Source organism: Elaeis guineensis, chromosome 6 (assembly GCF_000442705.2).
Source record: "Elaeis guineensis isolate ETL-2024a chromosome 6, EG11, whole genome shotgun sequence".
Lineage (NCBI taxonomy): Eukaryota > Viridiplantae > Streptophyta > Magnoliopsida > Arecales > Arecaceae > Elaeis > Elaeis guineensis.
Window position 1 is genome coordinate 122825090 of NC_025998.2, and position 27216 is coordinate 122852305.

Below are 27216 nucleotides of genomic sequence, written 5' to 3' on the forward strand. Positions count from 1 at the left end.
AGTCACAAAATAGATTTTAATTTTGCCGCAGCCTTTAAGGACATTACTGAGAGGCTAAATGCCATAGGTGGTGGTTCTGTCCAGAATCTGAATGCGAGAGTAGGGACCCTAGAAGAAGAAAGGATGAACAGCATGGAAGAATGTGTTAGGAATACCCCTCCTCTACTTGACTATCCTAGAAAGCGACGTGACCATCTTAGTTTTGATAGAGGTCGCAATCAAGTGATCCGACCCTATCACGATCATAATGATTAGGATGAAAGAATACTTCGGAGTGTCAAGGTTGAAGCTCCAAGCTTTATGGACCTTCTGGATCCTAATGAGTACCTTGACTAGAAAGTAGATATGAACTATTATTTTGAATGGTACGACATATCTAAGGAGAGAAAAATCAGATTCGCTAAAATAAGATTTTTAGGTCAAGCCAAATTATATTGACAAAATGTGGAGCAATTAACCATGCATAGGAGACAGGAGCCCATAAGTACTTGGAACGAGATGAAAGATAAATTTCATGAAAAATATCTCCTTACCTCCTATCAGCAACATCTTCTGGATCAACAGCAAAGGTTGACCCAAGATAGTAAGTCTGTTACTGAGTACATCGTCAAATTCGGTGAATACCTTATGTGATGTGGCGTTAGCGAAGATCCATCTGTCATCTTGTCATGATTTAGAGCTAGTTTAAGGGATGACATACAGAGATAACTATTAATGCGTGAGGTCTATAACCTAGAACAAGCTATCAATTAGTCCAAAATTATGAGAGATTCCAAAAGTTGTCCGGTTAGTAACCCGACAACTTGATTCACGTAAACTTAGTATTCTTGGTCTTAGATACAGATTTAATTAGACCCCTAGATCCGACTATAGTCAGAACTCAACCAATCATACCCTATCAATTGGTTCCCCACTGAGAAAAGATGATAAAGGCAAAGGAGCCTTTGTGAAAAATTCGAGAGGTAGTAATTTGAGAACCTGATGCTTCAAGTGCAATGGGTTAGGACATATTTCTAGTCAATGTCCATCTTGAGCTCTACACATTGAAAAATCCGAAGAAGAGAACCTTAAAAATTTTCTAAGAGATGAAGAAGTATACATAGCAGACACTGAGTTAGCCGAAGCTTATGAAAAATCTAGTACTTTGGAAGAAGTTGACCCTGAAGAGAGATTGGGCATGGTAAGATACGTTTTAGCCCAACCAAAAAAAAATAAAGATTGGTGTAGAACTATCATTTTTCACTCCTTTATAGGTCAGAAAAATAAAATGTGTAAGATCATCATTGATAGTGCTAGTTGTGTCCACGCTATTTTATCTGATGCTGTATCAAAACTTGATCTGATGCCCGTAGATCATCCGAAACCATACAAGATTGCCTGGATAGATGCACCATCCATCCCAGTTAGGCACTGTTGTCTGGTCTCTACTAAATTTCAGTCTTACCAAGAGAAGGTGTGGTGTGATGTTATGCCCATGGATGTAGGAAGCATAATCCTAGGAAGGCCTTGGTTGTTCGATCAAGATGCAATGCTCCATGATCGATCCAACTCTTGTACATTCATGAATAGGGGTGAAAAAATTACGATATACCCTTCACCTCCTAGAAGCGTAAAGAAGAATGATCCTTTAGAGTCCAAAGAAGAGAAGCAGAATAAAAGCTTATATTTAATCAGTATAAAAGAATTTGAAAAAGATTTAAGAGAAAACTCTTCTATTTGGATTCTAGCTGTTAAGGGAGTTAGCACGAAAGACACAAATCATCATCCTCAAAAGATAGCAAGCCTCCTTGAAAGCTTTAAGGATGTTTTCTTGAGGATCTTCCAGATCACTTGCCGCCCATGAGGAATATCCAACATGTAATAGATCTTGTTCCAGGAGCTACCTTACCCAATCTACCCCACTATCATCTTAATCTCATAGAGCACGCTGAGCTAAAATATCAAGTAGAAGAACTCTTTAGAAAGAGATTTATTAGAGAAAGTTTAAGTCCTTGTGCGGTACCTGCACTCTTGACTCCCAAGAAGAATAGAACTTGGAGAATGTGTGTGGACAGCCGGACAATTAATAAGATAATGATAAGGTATCGATTTTTGATTCTCCGACTTGATGACATGCTAGATATGATAGTTGGATCCATTATTTTCTCCAAGGTTGACTTAAAGAGTGGATACCATCAAGTTAGAATTAGGCCCAGAGATGAGTGAAAGACCGCTTTCAAAATAAAAGATGATCTTTATGAATGGTTGGTCATGCCATTTGGTCTATCTAATGCCCCTATCACATTTATGAGTCTCATGACTCAAGTGCTACGACCATTTATGGGCACATATGTGGTCGTGTACTTTGATAATATTCTCATTTATAGCAAGACTGAGGAAGACCACTTAGAGCATCTCCGTCAAGTGTTCCAGACTCTTAGAACCGAAAGCCTATTTGCAAATATCAAAAAATATGATTTCATGACCACACGCGTCGTTTTCTTAGGTTTTGTTGTGACCCCCGATGGTATGTCCATGGACCCTGAAAAGGTCCGTGAAATTAGAGAATGGCTTGTACCCCAAAGCATTCATGATGTTAGAAGTTTTCATGGTTTAGCAGCTTTTTATCGAAAATTTATTAAGGGGTTTAGTACAATTATGGCTCCCGTTACGGATTGTATAAGAAAAAGAGCCTTTGAATGGACTAAGGCTGCTGATCGAGCTTTTTATGAAATTAAGGATCGTATGACCAGCACTCCTGTGTTACGCTTGTCAGATTTCTCTAAGATTTTCGAAGTTGCCTGTGATGCATTCGGGATAGAAATTAGTGGAGTCCTTAGTCAAGAGGATCATCCTGTGGCTTTCTTTAGTGAAAAGCTAAATGACACTAAGCACAGGTATTCCATCTATGATAAGAAATTTTATGCAGTGGTCCAAGTTCTTAAATTTTAAAGGTACTACTTGCTTCCACAAGAATTTATCTTGTATTTTGACCACGAAGCTCTCAGGTTTCTCAACTTTCAGAGAAAGTTAAACCCTAGACATGAAAAATGGGTTAAATTTCTTCAGTCTTACACCTTTATGTTGAAACACCGTGATGATATTGATAACCGTGCTGCTGATGCGCACTCTCACAAGATCGATATTTTATCAGCAATAGTTATTGATAAAGATCGAACTGCTAATGCACTCCATCAAAGAGTAGATCTATTATGGGTAGTGAGTGTTAAGATCACCGACTTTGAGAAATTGAAAGAGGATTACGATGACTGTCCAGACTTTGAAAAAATTATGTCTTCACTCCGACAAGGACCATCTAGAGAAATTAGTGAACATACCTTCTAGGATGGATATCTTTTCAAAAATAATAAGTTATGTATCCCACATACCTCTGTCCATGATTTTTTAATATGAAAATTGCATGCGGGAAGTTTGTCCGGTCATTTTGATAGGATCAAAACTATAGAGGCCATAGAACATCAGTTTTATTGGCTGAGTTTGAAAAGAGATGTAGCCAAAATTATTGTTCAATGTCGAACCTGCGCTGTAGCTAAACAGTGCAGATAAAATACTGGCTTATACACCCCACTACCTGTTCCTGATTGTCCATGAAAAGATGTGAGTATGGATTTTATTTTAGGATTGCCACGTACAGCCAGAAAGAATGGCTCTATTTGTGTGGTAGTGGATCGATTTTTGAAAATGATCCACTTTCTTCTCTGTTCTAAGTCCTCTGATGCCTCTAGAATTGCTCGTCTTTATTTTGATGAAATTATCCGACTGCATAGATTACCTGAATCGATTGTGTCTGATAGGGATATTAGGTTTGTTAGCTATTTTTGGAAGACTTTGTGGCACTTAATGAGAATAAAATTAAAATTTTCGTCAGTATATCACCTCCAGACTGATAGTCAAATCGAAGTGGTAAATAAAAATTTAAAAAATTTACTTCGGTGTTTAGTTGGTAAGAATATGAGAAATTGAGACTTGCTGTTACCTAGAGACGAATTTGCATACAATAGTTTTGTTAATAGGACTATTGGCATGATTCCCTTCGAGGTTGTGTATGGCCATTATCCTAGAAAATCGATTGACCTCATTTCTGTACCCTTACATACTAGAACATCTGAAACAGCAGAATCATTCGCACAACACATTAAGAATCTACATAAAAAATTATAAAAAAAATTAATGTTAGTAATCAAATTTATAAACAATTAGCAGACTCACACCGATGAGCTCATGATTTTACTGAAGGTGATTATATTATGATTCGGGTTAGACCAGAATGATTTGCTTCAAGAATCGTCAAAAAATTGCATGCACGTGGAGCAGGCCCCTTTAAGATCTTAAAAAAAATCTGATCAAATGCATATATTGTAGATTTACCGTCTGATTATGGTATCAGCTCTACTTTTAATGTTTCAGATCTTGTTAAATATAAAGAACCAATAATGATACCTAGTGATCCGTTTGAGCCTAAATCATTCCTTGAGAGCGAACCCCAACCCGAGTGTCCACAATCAAAATTTTTTGTAAAACATGATCGTATTGAAAGAATTCTGGATGAGCAGGTAGGAGGAAAGGATATCAAAGGTACTTGGTTCGTTGGCAAGATCGATTTGAGATCGAAGACATATGGATAACTCGAGAAGAGCTGTAAAGAATTGATCTTGATCTACTCGAGTACTATCAAAGTCGAGGCAGCCTTTATTCGATGGAGTCAAATTCTCTCCAGTCTAAGAGAATTGGTGTGAACATCAGTCACCGTGATTTGTTATGGCTTGAATGTTGATAAAGTCTTTTTATTTCTATAATCTGTAGTTTTTATTTTGAGTCCTGTAATGAAATTATAATTGAGTCCTTAAATTAGGTTTGCATCGAGTCAGTCATTTGAGGAGTCTTATGGTCAACCACTTGGAGGCATACCATTTGAAGACATATGACCAAATGAGTGCTGCCCTCTCACGTGTGCACGTCCTCTTCATGGTGATTTCAGATTTTCATGGCTTTTTCACATGAAAAATCCATCGCCCTCCTCATCGTATGCCATCAGATTATCGCCTTCTCAACGTCTTCCTCAAAACTTGCGATCCATCTCCATCGCTAACACCCTCCTCAATGTTACTTTGTTTAGGTTGTTAGGTTCCTCTTTTAAAAGAGAAAATAATGGTCTTATAATCGATGATTGATTGGAAAAAAAAATTTCTATTTTCTCATCTCAGAGTTCTCTTCTTCTCCTCCCTCTCTCTATCTTCCTTCTTTTTTCTCTCTCTTCCTTCTCTTCTCATAAGTCTTGCTCAAGAACGAAGTATCCAACCAATCTACAGGATCCCAATGCATCAACCTGTAGGATCCCAACGTATCAACCCTCCTTCCCAACGGCTGTTTCCTCCCTACACCATAATTTTTTGCATGCTCGGATCGAATCTCTTTGTTCTTGGATAATGAAAAGAATTGCCAACAACTGGGGTCTGATTCAACGTCTGAATCTTCCCTCATCCAGAAGTCTTCATCGATGTGTTTGTGAGATCCCTTACTTCTTAATGAATCTCTGAGTAGATCGTTATTGTAAAAAAATAATCCTATATTTATTTATTAATTAGATTTAAATTTTTTAATTATGATCTGATGCCCTAATCATGGATGGTTTCTCAATCATCCATGATCTTTTTCTAGATCTAGGAGATAGAATTATTTGCATGTATAACAGTAATCTCTTCCTGATTTTAACATAATCACCTCCATTATCATTGTTTGCCAGTTAGCTGCTGCATTGTTATTAATCTTGTTTGCTTACATCTTCTAGAACTAGCCTCGTCCTACATCAAAACTACAATTAAGTATGTTGTTATCTACATGAGAGGGAGAGACATAAAGTGAGTGCAACATTTGACAATAAGAATCCATTTGTTGAATGAAAGTACGTTCATCGATACTTTCTCAAATACATTGCATATGTCTAGCACTATCTACAAGATACATATGATGGCCAACATTTGTGTGATGGAAACAATACCACACTTATCTATTCTCCTCTCTCTTAATTATAACATGTTTAGACACATAGTAGATGATATCGAAAATGAAAAAAAATAAAAAAAATAGAATAAGGAAGAGAAGAGAACTTCATAAATGAGATAAAAAAGAATAAGAATAGTGGGTTAAGGGTTGGGGGGAAACAGGTTAAGAGTAACTTTTATCTTAGTTTTCTTTTTCTACTCTATGTCCAAACTAGAATATTTGATTCTCTTTTCTTACCTCCTAACCAAACTACATATTCTTTTTCTCCTTGCACTCCCTTCTCTCTAAGTCTCTCAATTGAAACATAAAGAGTAGAAATTCAATTAAGAAAAATATATTTTTCAAAAGTGTATTAGTCGGACATCTTAGCCACTAGGATACCGACTAGGATTTTGATTGATATTGATTGCAAGGATATTCTATTCTTATGTAATATCTCTTTTTTCATATATTTTTTAAAATTTATTTTGTATTTCTTTAGAACTAGAATGGAAGAAAGTCTGAATGAGTTTGTGATGAGAGCAAGATTTGAATCAACTTCATTAGTCAAGCAATTCACCGAAGGTGCACCCAACTTGATGTTAGTTTTCATTTCGGAGACATGATATACTTCTTGGATATATATGATATGGAAGTTGATGTGGAAGGCCCAAGTGATGTTGTACATCATCCAAAAAGAAAAAAAAAAGCTCAAGTAAAGTTGATGGCAAAGATTGCTTGAGAGATGTGAAAAATGATATATTTTTTTTCTCAGCCAACACTCCCTAGGCTTCCGATCTATGGACTGCAAGGAGCTATTTCTTTGCTTCACATGCTTGTAACTCTTTAGAATAGATTTTTTCTTTTTGATTATAAGGGGAGGTTAAAACCATCCATTTGATTAAAAAAAAATGTATACAAGATATATACATGAAGAATAAAGGAAAAAAACTATGGTAGTTCAGAAATCCATCATGGTTAAAGTGAAAGAAAAAAGAAAAGAAAAAGTAAGGGATTTGGATTTGTTGCTAAGAACTTTGATAGGAATCAGAAAGCTATTTACTCTGCTTAGTTATTCCTCATCAATCAGAGCTAACTGCATCTATAAAATATTTCCTTAATCAAGTTGTTTTACTTGTAGTTGTTTTTCCAATAGCATGTAGTATTTTTGGAGAAGTCTAAAAGGAGATTCTACCTCTTAAGCAAAAAAATATTTGTTTCACTCATTTCAGATACTCCAGTAACTATCATGCAAGCCCATTTTGACTTTAGATATGGTAGCATGGAAGTTGGTTTCTCTAGTGGACTATATTTCTTCTATAGTTCATGGTGGGGATGGTAATAATATTTTTCTTATGATTTCCATCTAAAATATTTGAGAGTTAGTGTAACTTAAGAATGAATAATTGGAGCATTCATCTTCTCCATAAAAAATGCTGGTCAATTAAATTTGAATTTGTTTCTTTAGTAGATTGTCAATTATTGAAATTCTATTCAAAGTCATGAGCTAGCTGAAGATTTTTTCTTTCTTTAGTATAGAAAGCTTCCAAAGTATTTTTGTATGATAGAACAAGATTCCATTACTACTCAAAAAAATATAGCTCCATCTTATAATGAATAGGTTGTTGGAAGATAAACTTAACTATTGAAATTCATAGTCTTTATTATTAGGGTTACTTTCGAGCTAATTATCTTATTAAAGACTTCAGTAATTATGGATAAGTAATATAATATTACTAAAAGTTGTGTCTATCCAATTTCTAATGCTTTAAATAGTGCATAAATCTAAATTTTCTATAAAGAGTTATGATTATTTTGGTGGAAAGTGTGCAGTCTATCTGAAAAATCTAAAAAGTTACAATGCTCCATTTTTTTTTGTATTTATGTTTATAATGCAAGTTATTTCTTTAGCAAATGCATGCATGATCATTAAAAGCTAGTTGTTATTATTAAGTTGAATCTTGAATGTTCATTTGAGTACTATAAATATACCATATATCAAGCCAATGGGTGTAAGCATTGGAAACAATAAAGTATTTAATAAAAGTTCTCAAGTACCTCTTTATCCTTCTTTTTGAATGTGTGTGTACATGACCACCTCCTTCCCATAAAGTTGTATCAAATCCTTGAGCTTTGGGGAAGATATCATCAAAAGGAGCCACATTTTCATTTCAATATCCACAGCTCACCAAAGATAATTTTGATAATTAGACAATTAAAATGAAGACTATCCTTAGCTCTCAAGGACTATAAGAGATTGTTGACAAAGACTATAATGAGCTTCAAGATGAAGCAACTTTAAATCAGATCCAAAAGGAAGCTTTAGAAAAGGCAAAAAAGAAAGATCAATGTGCTCTCATAATCATCCAAAGCTTGGATGATAAAATATTCAAGAAGATGGCAAATGCAACCAGCTCTAAACAAGCATGAGGAATCCTCCAAAATTTTTTGAAGAGAGTAGATAAGGTGAAGAAATTTATCTTCAAACTTTAAGGATAGAGATTGAGGAACTTCGCATGAAAGAGAATGAATTTATTTCAGATTACTTCTCAAAAGTCTTGGTAGTGGTCAACTAAATGAAAAGGCTTAATGAAGATGTGGAAGACATCCGTATAATTGAAAAGATACTTCGCTCACTTAATTCTAAATTTGAGCATGTTGTGGTGGCTATCAAAGAGTCGAAAGACTTGGAAACCGTATCGAGTAATCAATTGAATAGATCTCTATGTGCCCATGAAAAAAATAAAAATAAAAATAAACATGAACCTATGGAGCAAGTCTTACAAGTACAACTCTCTTTTAAAACTAAAGGAGATACTTGTGAGAGAGGTAGAAGGAGCCATGGATGTGGAAGAGGTCATGGTCGTGACCAAAGAAGAGGAAGAAATAAACAAAATTCTTCCTATATGGAAAAAAATCAAAATTACTTAAGAGGACGTGATAGAGGAAGAAGAAGAAGCAACTATGCAAGAAATAATAAAAAAAATGATAAGTCTAATATTGAATGTTATAATTATGGCAAGTTTGGTCACTATTCTTGAGAGTATTATAGCAAAAAGATTGAAGAGGAGATAAATCTTGTTAAAAATGAAGAAGAAGAGGATGAGCTAGTCTTGTCGCTTACACCTAAAGAAGAAGGCATATATAAGAAGAGTATGTGGTATCTTGACAATGGAGAAAACAATCACATGATCAGTGATCGAAGTAAATTTATGAAGCTTAATAGAAATATTGGTGGGCATGTAACTTTCAGAGACTCATCCAAGATGAAAATCAAAGATAAAGATATAATTTTAATTCAGTCAAGAAATAATAGTCATAAAATACTGTTAAATGTTTATTATATTCTAAAGCTGAGAAGCAATATTTTAAGTTTGGGGCAACTTCTAGAAAAGGATTATAAAGTTTATATGAAGGATCATAATCTTTGGTTAAAGAATCAAAATGCTAATCTTATTGCTAAAATATCTATGACAAGCAATAGGATGTTCCTGTTGAATCTGTAAACTATTGAGTCATATGTTTGAAGACATATGTGGAAGATTTATCATGGCTATGGCATATGTAATATGACCATTTGAATTTTGGAAGATTCAAAACTTTAGGAGAAAAAAGGATAGTAATGGGCATGCCTAGAATTAATCACCCCGATTAACTGTGTGAAGCATGTTTACTTACAAGTATTCAAAGAAGAGCTTCCCAAAGCGAGCAATCTCAAGAACCAGCAAACCACTTCAACTTGTCTATGTGGCCCTATCAAACCTCCATCACTTAATAAAAATTCTTATTTTTTGCTCTTTATTGATGATTATAATAGAAAGTCTTGGGTTTATTTCTTAAAGAATAAATTTGAAGCTTTTAGGGTATTTAAAAATTTTAAAGCTCTGGTAGAAAAAGAGGGTGGCTATGAAATCAAAGCTTTAAGAATTGATCGAGGAAGTGAATTTACTTTCAAGGAATTCAAAAATTTTCATAAAATACATGAAATTTGCCATCCTTTAATAGTTCTTGAATCACTATAATAAGATAAAGTAGCCAAAAGAAAGAAGTGAATAATTTTAAATATGGTTAGATGCATGTTGAAGAGTAAGAAGATGCCGAAAGAATTTTGGGCTGAAGCAGTCTCATGTGTGGTTTATCTTTCTAATCACTATTTAACCAAGAGCTTAAAGAATTTGACGCCCCAATAAGTTTAGAGTGAATGAAGCTGAGTGTATCGCACTTGTGTGTCTTTGGCTCCATTGCTTATACATATATTTTCAATCAAGAAAGAGTCAAGCTTGATGATAGAAGTGAGAAGTACATATTCATTGACCATGATGCAAATTCTAAAGGTTACAAGTTGTTCAACCCAAGCAACGGAAAGATTGATCAGTAGAGATGTTGAGTTTGATAAGAAGGCATCATGGGATTGGAGTTCATAAGAAGACTCTTGTGATTTCTTTTCATAGTTTGATACTTTGAAGAAAAAGATTCAATATTCAACCTCCTCGAAATCTTGCACGCCACTAACCTCACCAACTCCTATCTCTTACAGATCAACATCCTCATCTTCATTCACATCAAGTTCAAGTGATGGACCACAAAGATATAGAGTTTTGCTGATATTTATTATGAAACCAAAAGGTTAGATGATGTTACTTTATTTTATTTTTATGCTGATATTGAACCTTTGATTTTTGAAGAAGCTAGAAAAGAAAAGAAATGGATCCAAGCTATGAATAAGGAGATACAAGCCATACAGAAGAAAGAGATATGGGAGATAGCTAGTCTACCAAAAGGATAGAAGACAATTGAAGTCAAATGGGTGTTCAAAGTTAAGAAAAATATCAAGGATGACATGGCGAGATACAAGGCAATGCTTGTAGCTAAAAGATATAAGCAAAAAAAAGACATTGATTACAAAGAAATATTTGCTCTCATTGCAAAATTAGAGATAATTAGATTACTTACCTCTTTTGTAGCTCATAATTATTGAAAAATTTATCAATTGGATGTTAAGTCCATCTTTCTTGATGGCTATCTTGAAAAAAAAGTCTATATTGAACAACCCTTGGGGTATGAGGTTAAAAGGCATGAAGACAAAGTGCTAAAATTGAAAAAAGCCTTGTATGGATTGAAGCAAATGCCAAGAACATGGAATCTTCACTAGATGCTTATATGAATATGCACTTTATATAAAGAAGCAAAATGGAGATCTATTATTTGTATGCATTTATGTCTTATCTTCACCGACAACAGTCCAAGCATGTTTGAAGAGTTTAAGGAGGCTATGGCACAAGAATTTGACATGACTGATATGGTTCTTATGTCCTACTACTTGAAAATTGATGTGGTACAACTAGAAGGGATCTTCATCTCACAAAAAATATATAGAAGAGACATACTTAAAAAGTTCAATATATTAGATTGCAATTTGATTAATATTCTCATTGAACGTGGTATAAAGTTGTCCAAAATGGCTCTAAAATTCTACACTGTTCCAGAGTCTTGTAAAGAGCTTAAGATATTTGACATGTACAAGGTCGGACATTTTATTTACCATTAGGTTTATAAGCCGTTTTATGGAAAACCCCTCTAATTCTCATATGAAGGCAACAAAAAAAATTCTCTTTTATTTAAAAAATCTCTTGATTATGGATTATTTTATTCATCTTCACAGGATTTTAAATTAGTGGGTTATTATGATAGTGATTTTGCTGGAGATCTTGATTATAAAAACTGCACCACCAACTTTGTATTTTTCTTGGGTGATAATATAATTTCTTGAAGTTCTAAGAAACAACCCTTAGTGACACTCTGTACATACATGTGAGTCCGAATATGTTGCTGCAACATATTGTATTTGTCATATTATCTAGCTAAGAAGACTCTTGAAAGAACTTTATTTACCATAAGAGGAAGCTACAAAGATTCTAGTTGATAATAAATTAACTCAAGCTTTAGCAAAGAATCCAATTTGTCATGATCGAAGCAAGTACATTGACATAAGATTTTATTTCATTTGAGAGTACATTGCTAAGAAAGTTGAGTTAAAATATATAAAGTTTCTTGATCAAATTGTAGATATTTTCACAAAGTCTCTCAAATATAAGAACTTTCAAAACATATGAATGAAGCTTAGAGTAATGAAAAGGTCAAGTTTTAAGGGGGGATATTGTTGGAAGGTAAATTTGATTATTAAGAATCATAGTCTGTATTATTAGGATTAGTTTTGAGCTAAATATCTCATTAAAGATTTCAATAACTATGGATAAATATATATTGCTAGAAAGCTGTGCCTACCTAATTTCTAACGCTTCAAATAGTACATAAATCTAAATGTTCTATATAGAGTTATGATCATTTTGGTAAAAGATGTACAGTTTACCTAAAAATCTAAAAAGTTACGGTATTCCACTTTGTTTTATATTTATATTTGTAATGCTAAGTTATTTCTTTAGCAAATGCATGCATCATCATTAAAAGCCAATTTCAATTATTAAGTTGAATCTTGAATATTCAAAGAGTATAAGCATTGAAAACAACAAAGTATTCAATAAGAGTTCTTTTAAGTACCTTTTTATCCTTCTCTTTGAGTGTATGTGTGTGCATGCGCGCCCATCTCCTTCCAACATAGGTTGTGTTTATCTCATTTCTAAAGTAGTTTATCTTCTTCTATCATTAGAGTGACTTCCTTCAGGGTTTGACATAGTTGCTCGAATTCTTCTACTTCTTTGTGACTTAAACTTATGTTGAACAACATCCTACTATTTTTCACTTTCATGAATTCTACCACTAAGATGTTTGTATCTAGAGAGAGAAGATATAAACGATGGTAAGAGTATTTCAGAGGTTAATCACCAACCCAAAGATCATGCTAGAAAGCCACTTGATTCCCAATTCCAACTCTAAATCTTGTGCCATCAGAAAACATAGATAGTACCTAGGGGACGCTTCTCCATGCGTAGGATGCCACTCATTGATTTGTAGAAGCTGTTTGAGTTGGCCTCCTTTTCCAGTGATGTAGATCTAGAACTAGGTTACTCCAGTGTTTGTCATGTTCTTTGAAGTACCTCCACCAATATTTTGACAATAAACATTTATTGAAGAGATTAAGATCAATCAGACCCAGGCCACCAAATTTCTTCGGTTTGTAGATTTGTTTCCAGTTGATTTAAGGAGTGACCTCTACCACATTCTGTCACGTCTCAATAGGAAGTTTCTCCTCTTTCTATCAATTATTTTTGTCGCTTCAGATAAAATTTTCATATGGACATCCAATATATAGGAACAAAAGATATATTGCATTTATCAAGGTCACCTGTCCACCAATTAATAGAACTTTTCCTTTAAAAGTAGCCAATTTCTTATCAACTTTTTCTATCAAGAAGTTCCAATCTCCTCCTTTAAGTTGGCGATTATGCAAAGGATATCCAAGATATTGAGCTGGCAAGCTAAAGCAGCTGCAGCCCACTATTTTCGTGAAGTTTTTGTATTCACTTTTTAGAATATCATTATCTAGTAATGTGCTTTTTTTTTTTAAGTTAATCGTGAGGCCTGTGATAAGCTCCATCGGATATAAAATGAACTTGAGCCTATTGATATAAAACTTCTTAGTCTTGCACATTATTACTGCATCATCGGTATATTGAATACAACTGGTTGCCATCATCAAATCTTCTGCTCCAATTCTTGATATTTGATTGTTGCTCGAAGCCACTTTCAGAAGGTTATCAAAGTGAAGCAACTTGTTTAGGTAATCCAGGCATTATGTTTGACTATTTGGGGCTCTCATCTCTTCCACACGCACATATATATGTGTGTACGTATGTGTTTCCTGAATGTTGTCGAGTTTAATATAATTAATGCCTATAGACTCTTTTGCTGAAAAAATGGCTTTATATTTTTTTTTTTCCTGAGAGGAATTATATAAGAAAAAATTATGTATGTTTTGATTATATTTCTTTTTCTCAAATAAATTTCTCAGCCTCCAAGGAAGATTTCGATTGATCAGAATCAAATAAGATGAGATGCACTCGAGATATGCCTAATCCGCTCATCAGATAAGGTAAAAGTGGATAAGAAGATTTGAGTTCAACTCTTTGTCTCAAATGGAATGGTTTGAATGTGTATGAGTTGTTAAACTACATACTGTTTTCAGCAAATCAAGAAGCTGCAAGCAAAAAAACTTGTCAAGGAAATGAAGTAAGAACTGAGATTCTGTCGGCTTTCTTAGGGACAGGGAAGCTGGGCTCAGGTTGAGTTAGCAGTGGCAATGGGCTGGGCCACGGTAGATCTGTGGACGGGTTTCCTCCAATTACAACGAGCCTGAAGCCTACTAAACTGGCCCCTGAAACTCAAATGACATCTTGAGCCTTCAGAATGGGAACTTTTGTTAGCTTCTTATCCACATCTCGGCCCTTGTTCCCTAGAGTTTTATTTTATTTTTTCTGCATGCTATAAAGTATTGCTTTGGAGGCACTATCAATCATTTCACAAAAAAAAAAAAAAAAAAAAAAAAAAAGAATTATTAGATCATGATCAGCCTGTGATCAGGCCAGTGGAGCATCTCTCAATATATATAGACCATAGGCGGATTATATGCTGGATTCATTTTAATATCATTTATAATAACCTAAGATTTTGAACCAGAGAAATCAGTCAGAGACATTTCTTAGATTCTTTAGTCATATATAAGTATTCGAGATCGCTCCGGTACATAGCTGATATTGGGCTAATTACACATCCATACAAATCTTCTCAAAAGCTCGGCTCATTAGGAAGCCAAATCTGAGCATGGCACACTCAAAAACCAAGGGAAGCCCGGCTAGCTCAATTAGGGGCTTGGCTCGGTGCTTGTACTAGCCGAGCTTGAGCCAAGGGCAAAGTCTGGTCATGGAGCTGTGCCTGAGCAGCCTAAAACCTATCTCCTTTCATCTATATGTGGAACCCTGCCAAGGTTCGAGCACTGGAAACACGCAGTGTGGCTGCTGAGCTATAATAGTTTCTGCTAACTGAAATGAGTTACATAAACTTGAAATGGGATGGCCCACCCCATGAGCCGATCTCAGAGACAAACCAGAATCCAGACCTCTTACTGTTGGATCCTTGTTGGGTGACCCGAAGCCAGCCTGAATGTTTCACTCTGGACTAAAGTTGAGATGGTGCCAAAGGAGATATTTGAGAGCCTAGATTCACGTAAAAAGTTTCCATATCCAAAACTCTGGTCACAAACTCCGGTTTGGGCAGGATGGTTATACTCATCAGTGCCTACGAAATTAACTGGAAAAGTAATAATTGTTGTTTTTAATCAGCGGAAAAGTAATAAATCTAAATTTATAAAGTTTCTAAAACTAAAATGTAATACGCAAGGTATATGTAGCGAAATTTGTAACAATAATCATATAAAGTTGGTGAATCTTTTTTTGCTTTCCAAAAATGAAGTCAATGCGCATGATATACATGTCTGATGGCTGATTTTGAAACAATGAAGTAGGGTGGGTTGGTGGCCTAGCCACCATGGGTCAGATGGTTGCCATGGAATGCCCAATGACATTATTTCAAGGGACTAGCATCATACTATCATTTGGTGAAGGGAGCTAGTCCTTGTGCTGCTCGTGGTGATTGAGAAAGTTGATCAAATCTTCTTTTACGCACCCAGAATCATCTTGCTTAACCTTTACTCCTTCCCTCCTCCTGCGTCACTTCTTATTGCATCAGGTGTCACTCTCTCATGGGCTTCCCCATCCTCACCCCGATGTAATACTAATGATAAGAATAGTATAAACGTTAATAGTATCCTCTCTTTATCTCTGTGTCTACTTGTGTTGACATGATTAATTCATTAGCACGTAATCGAAAGATGTTGAGCAACCATAACGATTGATTAAATTAATTCGAACGACGACAAAGGGGAAGGAAATATTCGGCAGACTATCTTTATCCATTTATTCTGCCATTAAAAACTCAATCAGAGCCACACCAACTGCTTCTTCTTGGAAAAGAATCATTAACAAAAGCATAGCAGGTCTTTCCTCCGACAAGTGCTTAATTAATGTAATCCTTAGAGGATGTTAATAGGTGTGTGTTAGCTGCGATGAAAGCTAATTATATTGTACTCCTTGGTGACTGTCTCTGTCATGCAGTAGACTAAAGGATGCTCTGGGATTACATGGATGGTATAACAAGGAAATGTAGATGTTTTGATTTATTTATGTTAGTAGGGTTGACGGCATGTGCAATCAAGTTGTGAAACCTTGACGTTTTGCATGGGGCTCTTTCTCCCAGAGACCAACCAGGTTTGTGATGTTCTCGCAACTTTACAGTCATAATCATGGTGTTTGTATATTAATTACTGTCGTTGATCGTAGAATTTAGGTGCTGGGGTTCGGTATTATAAATGGAATTTCATGGCCGATCGTTCGAGAAGAAGGTGTCCTTGTAGAGTTGAAAGGAAGCTAGCTGGACTCTGGGTGATTGTCCTGATCTGAGCACCTTGGCATGAGACTCATGCTGATGATGACTAAAATGGTTCCCATAGAACTAAGGCAACTTCTGATCTATTTTCTAGCAATAACAGAGCGTGGTAGGTGCGAGTTTTATCGGAGTTTTAAAACAAGAAAATTTTCGTTTATCATGTGGAAAGACATTGATATGTTCCAAAAGTATCAGCATGGTATGATTAAAATGTAGTTAAAGACACTCAAAATTATAACAAAGCATTAACATAATCGGTACCAACTTTAATATAGTCTTTAAGGAGTAACATTGGATAAATTAGTTACTTGAGATACTTGTACACATCGAAATGGATGGATGTTAGCTGCTTATATGACTTTATGAAGGCATTGAATGCATTGAATGAGAACATTTTCTCGGGTTACCAACTACAAGCTAACTACACTGTGCCTAATCTGGAGACATGCTGAGAGTTATGGTTGCATGGATTCAAAAACCTCTGAAATTTTCACCCTTGGACTTTTAAGCAACCAAAAATCTAATCCCTAAAGGTCATATTAAGTGCTTCAAACTTTTGAATCGAAGTGCGAGACAGAACAAGTCTGCAAAAGAAAAAAGATCACTATGCAACCTGTGCAAGAGCTGCCATTGGTCCTGGCATTCCTAGGTCAAGATTCTTTTGTCCTAAAGCCCATGGGGATTATAAGCTTTTCAGAACAAGTACCCAAATTTTACAGATCAACTCATAACAAACCTGACCATTCCCCTCAGGGGAAAGGAGAAGGAACTTATCATGACTGTTCTTGAAAGGTACCTTGCACTACAAAACAAAATGGCCCGAAAACAAGAGGAGTCACTCTGGTTTTCCAAATACAATGTGAATGGTTTTTGACCTATTGAATTGAAGTGGTATTTGAACTTTGTTACTCAGTGATGGACATGCACCCCGTTTGATTTGTTTAATTAAGGAGATCTTAGAACGAGCATTGAGCAAGCCAATTGATTTCCCCTTTACTGATGTCACTGCTGACATATGCAAGTTTCAATGAGGAAAACCTGCATTTGGGTCTCTTTTAAAAATTTCAAGGCTAGAGTTCCTGTGAGCTAGCTTCTTTTAACAATTCAATGATTCCTTTCTCCTTAGAAGATACAGGATAGGTGTCTCCCAAAAGATGATGTGTTTTTGCGTAGAAGGATCCACTAACTTTCTTCGTATATTGGGGTCATCCCCTCTAAGTTGTTTGTCATTGTATGAGAAAATAGTTGGGCCATTAGCTATATAGGTTTATCACAAACATATTTATTTGCATGTGCTCCCGAATCTTGGCTCAAAAATTAGTCCATTTTCTTATTCTTATGTGCATACAATAGTTGCTAAGTGTTCCAAGATGCTGGACAAGACTAGTTATCTCTCTACCAGACTAACAAAAATCCAAGCAATGGTGCATTGTGTGATATGGAGGGGGTGAACCTTACATCTCTTTGGTCTCTGCTCGTATTCATGAAGCGTTCCGTGAAGCATTGTGCCTCCATTCACCCATAGAAGATCAAATTTAACTTGGCAACAAAAAAAGGTGGTCCAAAATTTCAGCATTCCAATGATTAGTGGGGTCATATAAATATCTGTCCTGCTTACTAATCCAACAAAAAAAAAAAAAAAGAAACTCAGTACAAATGCAGATGAGCTGTAACCCAGATCATTTTATTACGTCTGAGCTAACAAATTATAAAATGCTTGGAAGCCAAGGATTGGGCTTGAGTATAGGAGAAAAATTAATGGATCATATATGATTGAAGTGGATTAGGTCAGGTATTCATGAAGTGCTCTGTTCATTGGAAGTAAGAATAAAAAACAGTTAATAGCTTGAAGTTGTTCTATTTCAATCATAACAAATAGATGCCTCAACAAACGAAGCTGCATTAAAAATTGAGAAGTCAACCGCAGAACAGAGTAATTATAATTTAGTAGTACAAGCCAGCAAGCAGTACTGTAACTCATCCACATTTTTGACTTGTATCAACTTTTATATTCTTCAGCAGATGCAAATAACTAATGCCTACTCATGTTCTTCCTCTCCCTTCCCCAACTAGACCTGCCTAAACAAAATGAGGTTTGGCAATGTATATTGATCTTAGTTGTCTTCTTAGTGTGGATTGTTCTTATCTTGAATCTCGAGTCTAACCATTATATAAGTTGCAATCAGTTTCTCTATAGATAATTTTCTACTTTATTGCATGTGAAGTTAAAATTAAGACTTCCTCAATGCATACTTTATTCCTCAACACATCCTGTATCTAAAATAATATGTTCTATTATATTATCAATATTAAACTGAACTTTCTTTGTAGGGTATTATATCTCCATTCAATTTTTCTGTCAAGAGATTTGAATAACAATGCATTTTTGTAGAAATCCACTTTATTATTTCTTATGATGTTGAAGGAAGACTATTCATTTGATTACAGCTTATTCATATCTCAGTAAGAAACTCAAACACAATTAACATATTCATCTTTTATTTTTGTTTTTCTTATTAGTGATGAGGCAAGTATTTTAGTATAACTTGAGTACTGGATACTAATGAGATTTCTCCTATAATATGGGATTTTTTTCAAATAATTAATCTGTCAAGATACAAATAGTAATATATAGTGGATGCTGCATGCAAATAGCTGGCGGGTTTTGTCGCAAGCGAAAAAGAAACAAAAGCAAATAGTGGTGGCTATTCTAGCTGCCTTGGTCCACAAGGATCATTGTGCAGCATGTACAATGACTTGCCACGAGCTTATGGTTTATATATTTTGATGATGCTGGTTGGAACACCAGGGATGTTGAGTTCCCTGAGTTGCACTATCAAACAATTCCTTCATGAATACAACCTGTTTCCCCGTTTTTTTATTGGTCAAAGAAGTTGATAAGATCTATTAATTCTCACATTTCTTTTTGAACAAATTGTTCTCAGTTTTCTTTGGTGATAGACTTGCAGTGCATTTACGCTAAAATTGCAATATGAACTATGACTCATCTCCATACCATGACATAATTGCAAAACTTCAGTACATCTTGGTACCACAGAATCCTCCTTTGGTCCAGTTGACCTCTTGATGCACTCATGACACCTTAATTTGACACCTTGATGGACTTTTGACACCCTTGGGGTTGGTACAATTTTTGCTCAGATGCAAGTTGGAGCACTCAACTCAATCTCACCGTTGAGCTCAATTTAATTACCAACAAGAAAAAATTCAAGAAATCTTTTTGACAACTTTTCTAGCAATTAGTACACCTAACTCACAATTTTGGTTGGCATGTACATGCTCTTCTGGGAAATTGACAATGGCCCCAATATGTGGCAACATCCATTACAAAGAACTGATGCCAAGATAATCACATTCATAGGAACTGCGTTAGGAAACACGACTGTAGCTTTTTGTTTTTTTTTTTGGAAGTTTTGATCATTCAAATGGAGATTAATTGAGCTCTTCCCCATTCTTCTAGCTCGATCTCTTAGGTCGGCACTAAATTACTGATGTGATATCCAGACTAAAACATTATAAATGCAAAGTATGGGGACATCTGAGCTGCTTCACCTATTGGTCAGAGAGAAGACTTGGAGGAATCAAACAAATCCCAGTCCCATGATGAGCATGGAAATCACTATGGAGAAGCAGTAGCAATTCGGGGTCCCCTACTAGCTGAGGCCTAAGAAAGGGGGAAAGGTGTTGCCAAATTGTCAAAGGTCCCCCACCTACTTTAGTGCCCTCTAAGTGGGATTTTGAAGGAACTTTATGACTAGAAATTATCTTCTCATGAATTGGAAAAGTTGCCAACCTTTGCATGTGGATATGACAGTGAGTCTGGCGGGACGCTTCCAACACCACTTATCCCAATCCCATCTCATGGACAACATCTCATCATGGATAATAGGACAGCCCATGCTTTGAGACCAAAAGAAGCCTTGAGATTGAGTGTACTTGAAGTCAGGGACAAAATAATTTTTCGGTCTAAGAGTGGGAGGAGGAAGAAAAAACAGAGAGCCTCCGAAGACTAAACCAACCTAGCTACCACTCCACACAATTCAATACACAAAATGAAAAAAGAAAGAAAGAAAGAAAGAAAGAATATAGCCAAAGGAGATGCAATCACTATCCAATATCTTGATAAAAACACAAACCAACCAAAAATAGAAAAGAAAAAACAGCTCTCCCAAATACCTCAGTTTATTAATTAGGGTATTATCCGAGAAATTCAATGCCATCACCTTCATCAATGCTACAAATATACACAAGCTCATGTGCATCAATCATCATCACTGCATGCCGAGGTGGACCGGCTCTTCAAACAGACACTGCTGCATCCCTTGGTAGCTTGTGACCACATTCGGGTATATCAAAGGACTTACCTCGCTCCAAATATTCATGCTCTCAGACGTGGTAGTCCCTTGGTGCTCATCAGAGATGCCTCCTGCTCCATAGAAGCAATCAAGGCTTTCCAATTTCACCGGGTTGCAATGAAGCATCTCATCGACCTCGGCTGCAAACCGATGAGGAACTTGCATGGCTTCTTTGAAGGAAGTGGTGTTGACCGAAGGGTTAATTAAGCTAGCTGAATTATTATAGATCTGTGGCAGTGGAACTGATGAGTACTGTGGAATGAAAGGGCTCTGATGGCTTGCATTACTGTCGTTGGAGGACCTTCCCCCGAGCATCATCAGCAGTCTATCTGTCGTCGAAGCATGGTTGTTGTTGAGATGATGATCGGGCTGGCCGGTCGAGTAAACAGGCATGGCTGGCTCAGGCCAATACGTGCTCCGGCTGCCACCCTCGCCGGCAACTGCCGGATTTCCGCTCTCATCACTCCTATCTTCTTGCTTTGGCCCCCCACCTCGACGCGCCTGTTGCTGGTGATCCTTGCGTTGCTTGCCTAAAAGCTTTTTCTTCAGCCTTGTGTTCCAGTAGTTCTTGATGTCGTTATCGGTCCTTCCCGGCAATTGGGCGGCAATTATAGACCATCTGCTCTCCCACATAACACAACAAGTTGAACATGAATCAAAAGCATGTTATAGAAATGGAAAGCATATATAGTATCTAAACATATAACATCATGTGGTTGGATTTGAAGAAATTATCGGTCACCTGCTACCGATGCTGATGTACAGGCTACAAATGATGTGATCTTCTTCTTCAGAGAATCCTCCATGCTTAATATTCGGTCGAAGATAGTTTAGCCATCGGAGGCGGCAGCTCTTACCGCATCGCTTAAGGCCTAATTAACACAACCAACACAAACACAAAGCTTTATATTACCATGATGTGACGATGATGGCAAGATAGAATTCGGCATGCAACAAGAGGGATTCAAGGCTAGAAAAGTACCAATCTTTTGAGGGAGGGCGATCCAGTTGCCTCCAGTGCCATACTGCTCGATGTAGGCCTTTAGCTTGGCGTCCTCCTCGGGGGACCACGGGCCTTTCTTCACGTTGGCTTTGTCGCAACAAGGGGCTCTTCCCATGGTGGTGTTGGTGGTTTCTTTTAGGACTCTGGGTTTGGTGAGGTGGGGAGGCTCTCTTCTGCTTCCTTCTTTGGCCTGCTGCTGTGGCTGAAGGCTTAAAAGAAGCTGAACAAATGAGGCATGAGATGGTAGTCTCTCCATTGGCATTAAAAAGTGGCGAGAATAAATTAAGTTGGCGAACGAGAGACCTGGGTTTCTTTCCTTTTGTCCTTTGTAGACTAGAATCTCCATCATGCAGCCATCACCTTGCGGACCCACCACTCCCATTTGTTGCCTGAGGTAGATGTGGTATATGTGATATATGTGGCATTGGGGTTGTATCTTTGGCACCAAAGAAGTATATTCACCTTCCATCGCTCGAAGTCACAGTTGGATCACCCATCGCACAGCTCGTAAAGCTCTCCAAACTTTATCATTCATCTATTTGCACATATCTTAAAGCAAACAGCAGATGTTTTAATGGTGAAAGATACACCCTGATCCGTATATACGTGTCATGTACATGCATGGGTGTTCCTATACCTGGAGAAGAAACGAAAATAAAAAGAATGCAGATCAGGTGTGACACAAAGCTTAAATATCTTGTGGTTGAGGCTATGTGAAAGATTGGAGGGACGATCGTTGTCTGATTATATTATACTAAGTCTTGTTTAGAAGAGACTACCGTTGTTCTAATGGTCTTCGATCGGTACGTCAGTGCTGGTATGAATGGCTCAAAAATTTATCTTACTATTCATACATCTGGGCAAAATAAAATTTACTTGATTCAAATCTCGAGAACAGTTAAAAAGAATAAACTTGATTAGTAAATATTAACTTGTATGTTATTTTTAACAAAAGCTATTGAAATATATTATTTATTTGAAAAGACATCGAGTAGGGGATTTGATTGGCAATAATGGTTGTTTTCCTATTGTAATAGTACATAATTGTTTTGAACGTGGTGTGTTATTTGGCAACTTGGTGATATTGAAACCTTAGGTTTAGTACTTGGTGAGGGAAGATCTCAGCAACTTGGGATTGCAACCACAAATGTGTTTTTTTAAATGGAATATTTAACACATATACCACTAGCTAGCTTCCACAATAAAATACAGGTCACGTACACGTTTTGGAGTTAGCCGTGTCATGTAATTGTTTCAAACTAAGTATTTTGGTCTTGTTGATATTTAATTAAAAATCTGTCGGTGTAATGACGTACACGAGAATGTCACAATGAAGTCTAAAAGGAGAGACACGAGCATGAATTGGAACCTATAGAAAGCAAAACAATGTTTTAATTTTATGTGTTCATACAAAAGTGGCACTTGACAGAAAAGCAAAGGCAATACCTAACATGACCTTAGATGAATTTTGTCCTAGTTCTTTTAGGATCCAATCCAATAGACTTGATGGATCTACACATCATAAAAAAAGACCTCATGTTGTTTGGTCTTATAATTAAAGTGCCCATCTGGAAAGACCTAACAATGCAATTAAATTGGGTGTTGGTCATGCTAAACTTGAACTTAGCAACATTAATAGCAAGACCCCTACTTTAAGTTAGATATAATCGTCATATAACCCTTTTCAAGATATGATGTCCTATGTGTATGACCATGATAATCGCTAGCCAATTAGATTCAATTAAATAGGTTTGTAGCTGATGCAAATTTTATGCCTGGACATGACAGAAATCATCTATTTAGATGGTCACGAGTGGGGTGATCCAAGGCTTTCCGGTTGGAATAGTTGAAGGGAGGTAGAGATGGTGGTGGGTCTGGAAGGAAAGGGAGGGTTGTTATCATAATAGGGTTCGGATTGTATGTTTTGCATGAAAGAATGATTGATCTTCTGCATGGTGCAGATCATTGGATGGTACTCCACATAGCTCTCAAAGCACCCCAAACTCCTTAAGTCATCCATCTACATAAATCTTGAAGTAACCATTGTGCAATCCAACGATGAATGCGTGCGAAAAAAATGCATCATTCTTTCATGTGAAAGATATAGCTCCTGTCCATTAATTATCCTATTGGTTTGGATTCATTTTGGATAAAGGTCTGTCAAAGAAAGAGCGAGTGAGGATTTAGTGTGCCATAGTAGTAATGGTTTAAAGTGATCATTTTAATTTGAAAATTTCTCAGAGACATATGCATCAGTTTTTTAGAAAAAAATAATTCAAATTTGGTCTTCACATAATGAATGATTTTTTTTATACCTACCAGCAATCATACTATCTAGTGTGAGTACAATCCAAGAGATCAGAAAATAAAATATTCTGTAAGGCCCATGGCCAGGGATTGTCCTTTCACCAAGTCTAATCTCTAATATGCTTGGCAACAAAAGATGCAATCTAATAGACACCATGATGAAATGATGAAGAAAACTCTAGCAATTAGAGCTGAAATCGGATTAGATATGGATCAAATACCGGTATATCCATATCCATATTTATTTTATCTGATAAATACAAATATGGATACGGATATTATTCGGATAAAAAAATTTATATCTATATTTATTTTAAATGAATATAGATATAATTCGAATATTGAAAGTTTGAATATAATTATGGATATAAGTTGAATAATTAAACTTTATAGAATTAAAGATATTACTAAATAAATGATAAATCAACTTAATAGCATGCTTATATGGTTGTATATTTTTCTTAAAAATTAATAAATACTATATAAAATTATATAGGATTACAGATAGATTTGAATATTTGGATATGGATTGGATATTTATCTATCCATATTCATATCATTTTTCTTTGACGTATATGGATATGGATATAGCCATGGATATTAGTTGGATTATCAAATTTCTAATCATATTCGAATTGATTCGAATATGAAAATAGATTCAGATGGGATATTATCCATATCATTTTCACTCCTATCAGATGTTGCGAATGAGCCTCCAAATGCTTCACCTCGGTTCGGATCAAGCTGATAACTATGGCAAAATCATCACATAATGAATGTTGAACATGTAGAAGTGTAATGCAAATATTTCATATGTATGTTTAATCATGGGAAGGCATACATACCTTAAAGATGCATGAATATGTCTATATAGTCACTGAATTTTCACTAAAAGAATGAAAAGAGAAAACGAAAGGATCACTTATATGAAATTTCACTATGAAAATATCCCTTCTTAGTAGTTCAACATGAGGCTTAGACAATTTGCATTATTGAACTCTTTTGCCAATTCAAAATACTATCTTAATAAACATTCAACTTAACATAGAAATTTGAATTTGGATCCTCTTCAATTCAATTGCCAAGAGGGACCCATACTCTTAAAATTTTGGTGGGTAGGAAAGGAGTTAATGTAGAAAATCATGAGATCAAGTTCTCTTGCGGACGGTTTCTATAAACAACATGTTCACATAGGTCCACTCTACATTTTGTTAGGTCACCAAACGAGTATCTTGTAGAGCAGCATAAAATTTCAAGAATCGCTATCACGAGAAAATTAAGAAGCTTAATAAAACCTAGCATCTTGGAGGTGAGGACCATCATTTGGTTGCGTAAAGGATGACCCCATTTTAAGGTAATATTTTGTGATCTTCCATTTAAATAATCACTAAGAGTATATCTTTAGGGCCTGGCAAGTCCAAAGGGTAACACCCACCACATGGTTCTCATGGAGAATGATTGTTACAGCTACCGGTGTGGAAGGCTCACATCGGACCAGTTTTCACATGTGTCTGAATTCTTATTGACTGGGTCCCAACCCTGGTGGTAGGCTTCAAAAGTTTCATGTCCCAAGCGTCAACAAATTGGACCTTTCTATGGACAGCTTTCCGGGAAATTTCTCACTTTGTGACCCTTATTATAGTCTTCAATGGACCATTTTGCGCTTTGAGTAATGTGGTCATCCGGAACCACAAGAGGAGGAAAGGCCTACTCTATTTGAATGGTTCTAATGAAAAGAAGATTATTAGATGGGTCATAGCAATTAAATTATCTTGCCTTTCTAATCTGTACAAGGAATGGGTTGATGTATATGCTCATGCATTGCACTTGGTAAAAGATTTATTAACATGACAGGATCTTAGTCAGCCGACCGATACCAATTTTTGTGGATTAAAATTGGTCGGCTGCCTCTAGGTCAAGGTAGTGTTCTCTATTAATTACAATAAGAGAGAATTAAAGAAAAAAAAAAAAAAAAGGGAAGAAGATGATGTAACGAAAAATTAGCCCGCAAAGTTGATGATGTTGACCTGCAAAGATCAATTTAGTTCATGTGGTGAATTAGGGTTTGGTCACATACCTTTGCTTAGATATAAGTTATTATTTGAATTCTGTTGCCCGTATAATGCTCGAGCCCCTACATATCCTCTTTGTTTATTTGGATTCTTTGATCCCTATAAATACCTAAAATCTCCTACGGTGTCTTCTAATGCACATGAGATATTGATTCGATCTACTATGATATTATTTATAAATAATGGTTTCTTACTAAAAAGACTAGCTTAAAATTAATATTTAAATTCATTAGTTCTATATAAATATCCAAAATCTTTCTAATACACAATCAATATGCGATGAAATAAATATTCAGACGGATCCTCACATATACTATGCCTTCGTAATTGACTTCTTGCTCTCACACAAGTTCTGTGAAAATGCACTATTATCTACTTCGAAGGAGTTCATATGATTACTTTAGCCCGTATTTAAAAGTCTAATTAAGAGCTACTAGTCAATATATAATAACTCAGGAACTTATTTAAAAAAAATTAGTCAAAAGATATTTTTTGAATTTTTTTATCATACATAAATAATTAAAATTTATTCAATATATGGTCAATATGGGATTCAATACATGTCTGTATAGATTTTGAGCCTTGGCATCCTCACTAGGTCAAGAATCTAATCACAAAAACCACAATCAATCCATGGTCAACCAAATAAAATTATATTACAACATCTTCTAGTTTACATGGATCGTAGATCAGATCCATTTTAATACTATTTATAAAAAAATCAATCGGAAGGTATTATTTAAATTTTTTGATCATGTATAAGTAACTAAAATCTAAGTAATGTATACTCAATATAGGATTAAATACATGTTTGTATGGATTCTTATATAATATTCTTCTATATGCGATGGCTAGAATGAAAAGATCATATTGGTTAAAGAGCTTTGAGATGCCATGTCATAATTTTCTTGTTAAAAGTAACACATGCGCAAAGGAAAGGTTCAAAAGAAAAGTTTAAAGCTACCGAAGCATGTCCCAGTACCATCATCTAACGTGCCCAAGACGGAAAAATTAATAC

The 27216-nt window shown here is 35.7% G+C and overlaps 1 protein-coding gene across 1 annotated transcript; it reads right to left on the reverse strand.

Annotated features, from left to right (window-relative positions):
- Window positions 1-20627: 20627 nt before the first annotated feature.
- On the reverse strand, window positions 20628-22090 carry LOC105060070 (uncharacterized). Its single transcript, XM_010943662.4, has 3 exons — window positions 21799-22090; window positions 21559-21688; window positions 20628-21435 (listed from the first exon to the last, which is right to left on the reverse strand). The coding sequence occupies exons 1-3, from the start codon at window positions 22079-22081 to the stop codon at window positions 20733-20735; spliced, it is 1116 nt and encodes a 371-aa protein (XP_010941964.2). The 5' UTR covers window positions 22082-22090; the 3' UTR covers window positions 20628-20732.
- Between the last annotated feature and the right edge of the window lie 5126 nt (window positions 22091-27216).

Coding starts and splice junctions, on each gene's coding strand:
- LOC105060070 (XM_010943662.4), bottom strand. CDS start 22,081: ATGCCAATGGAGAGACTACCATCTCATGCCTCATTTGTTCAGCTTCTT. Junction 21,689..21,798: donor CGCCCTCCCTCAAAAGATTG/GTACTTTTCTAG, acceptor TGTGTTAATTAG/GCCTTAAGCGATGCGGTAAG. Junction 21,436..21,558: donor TACATCAGCATCGGTAGCAG/GTGACCGATAAT, acceptor GTGGGAGAGCAG/ATGGTCTATAATTGCCGCCC.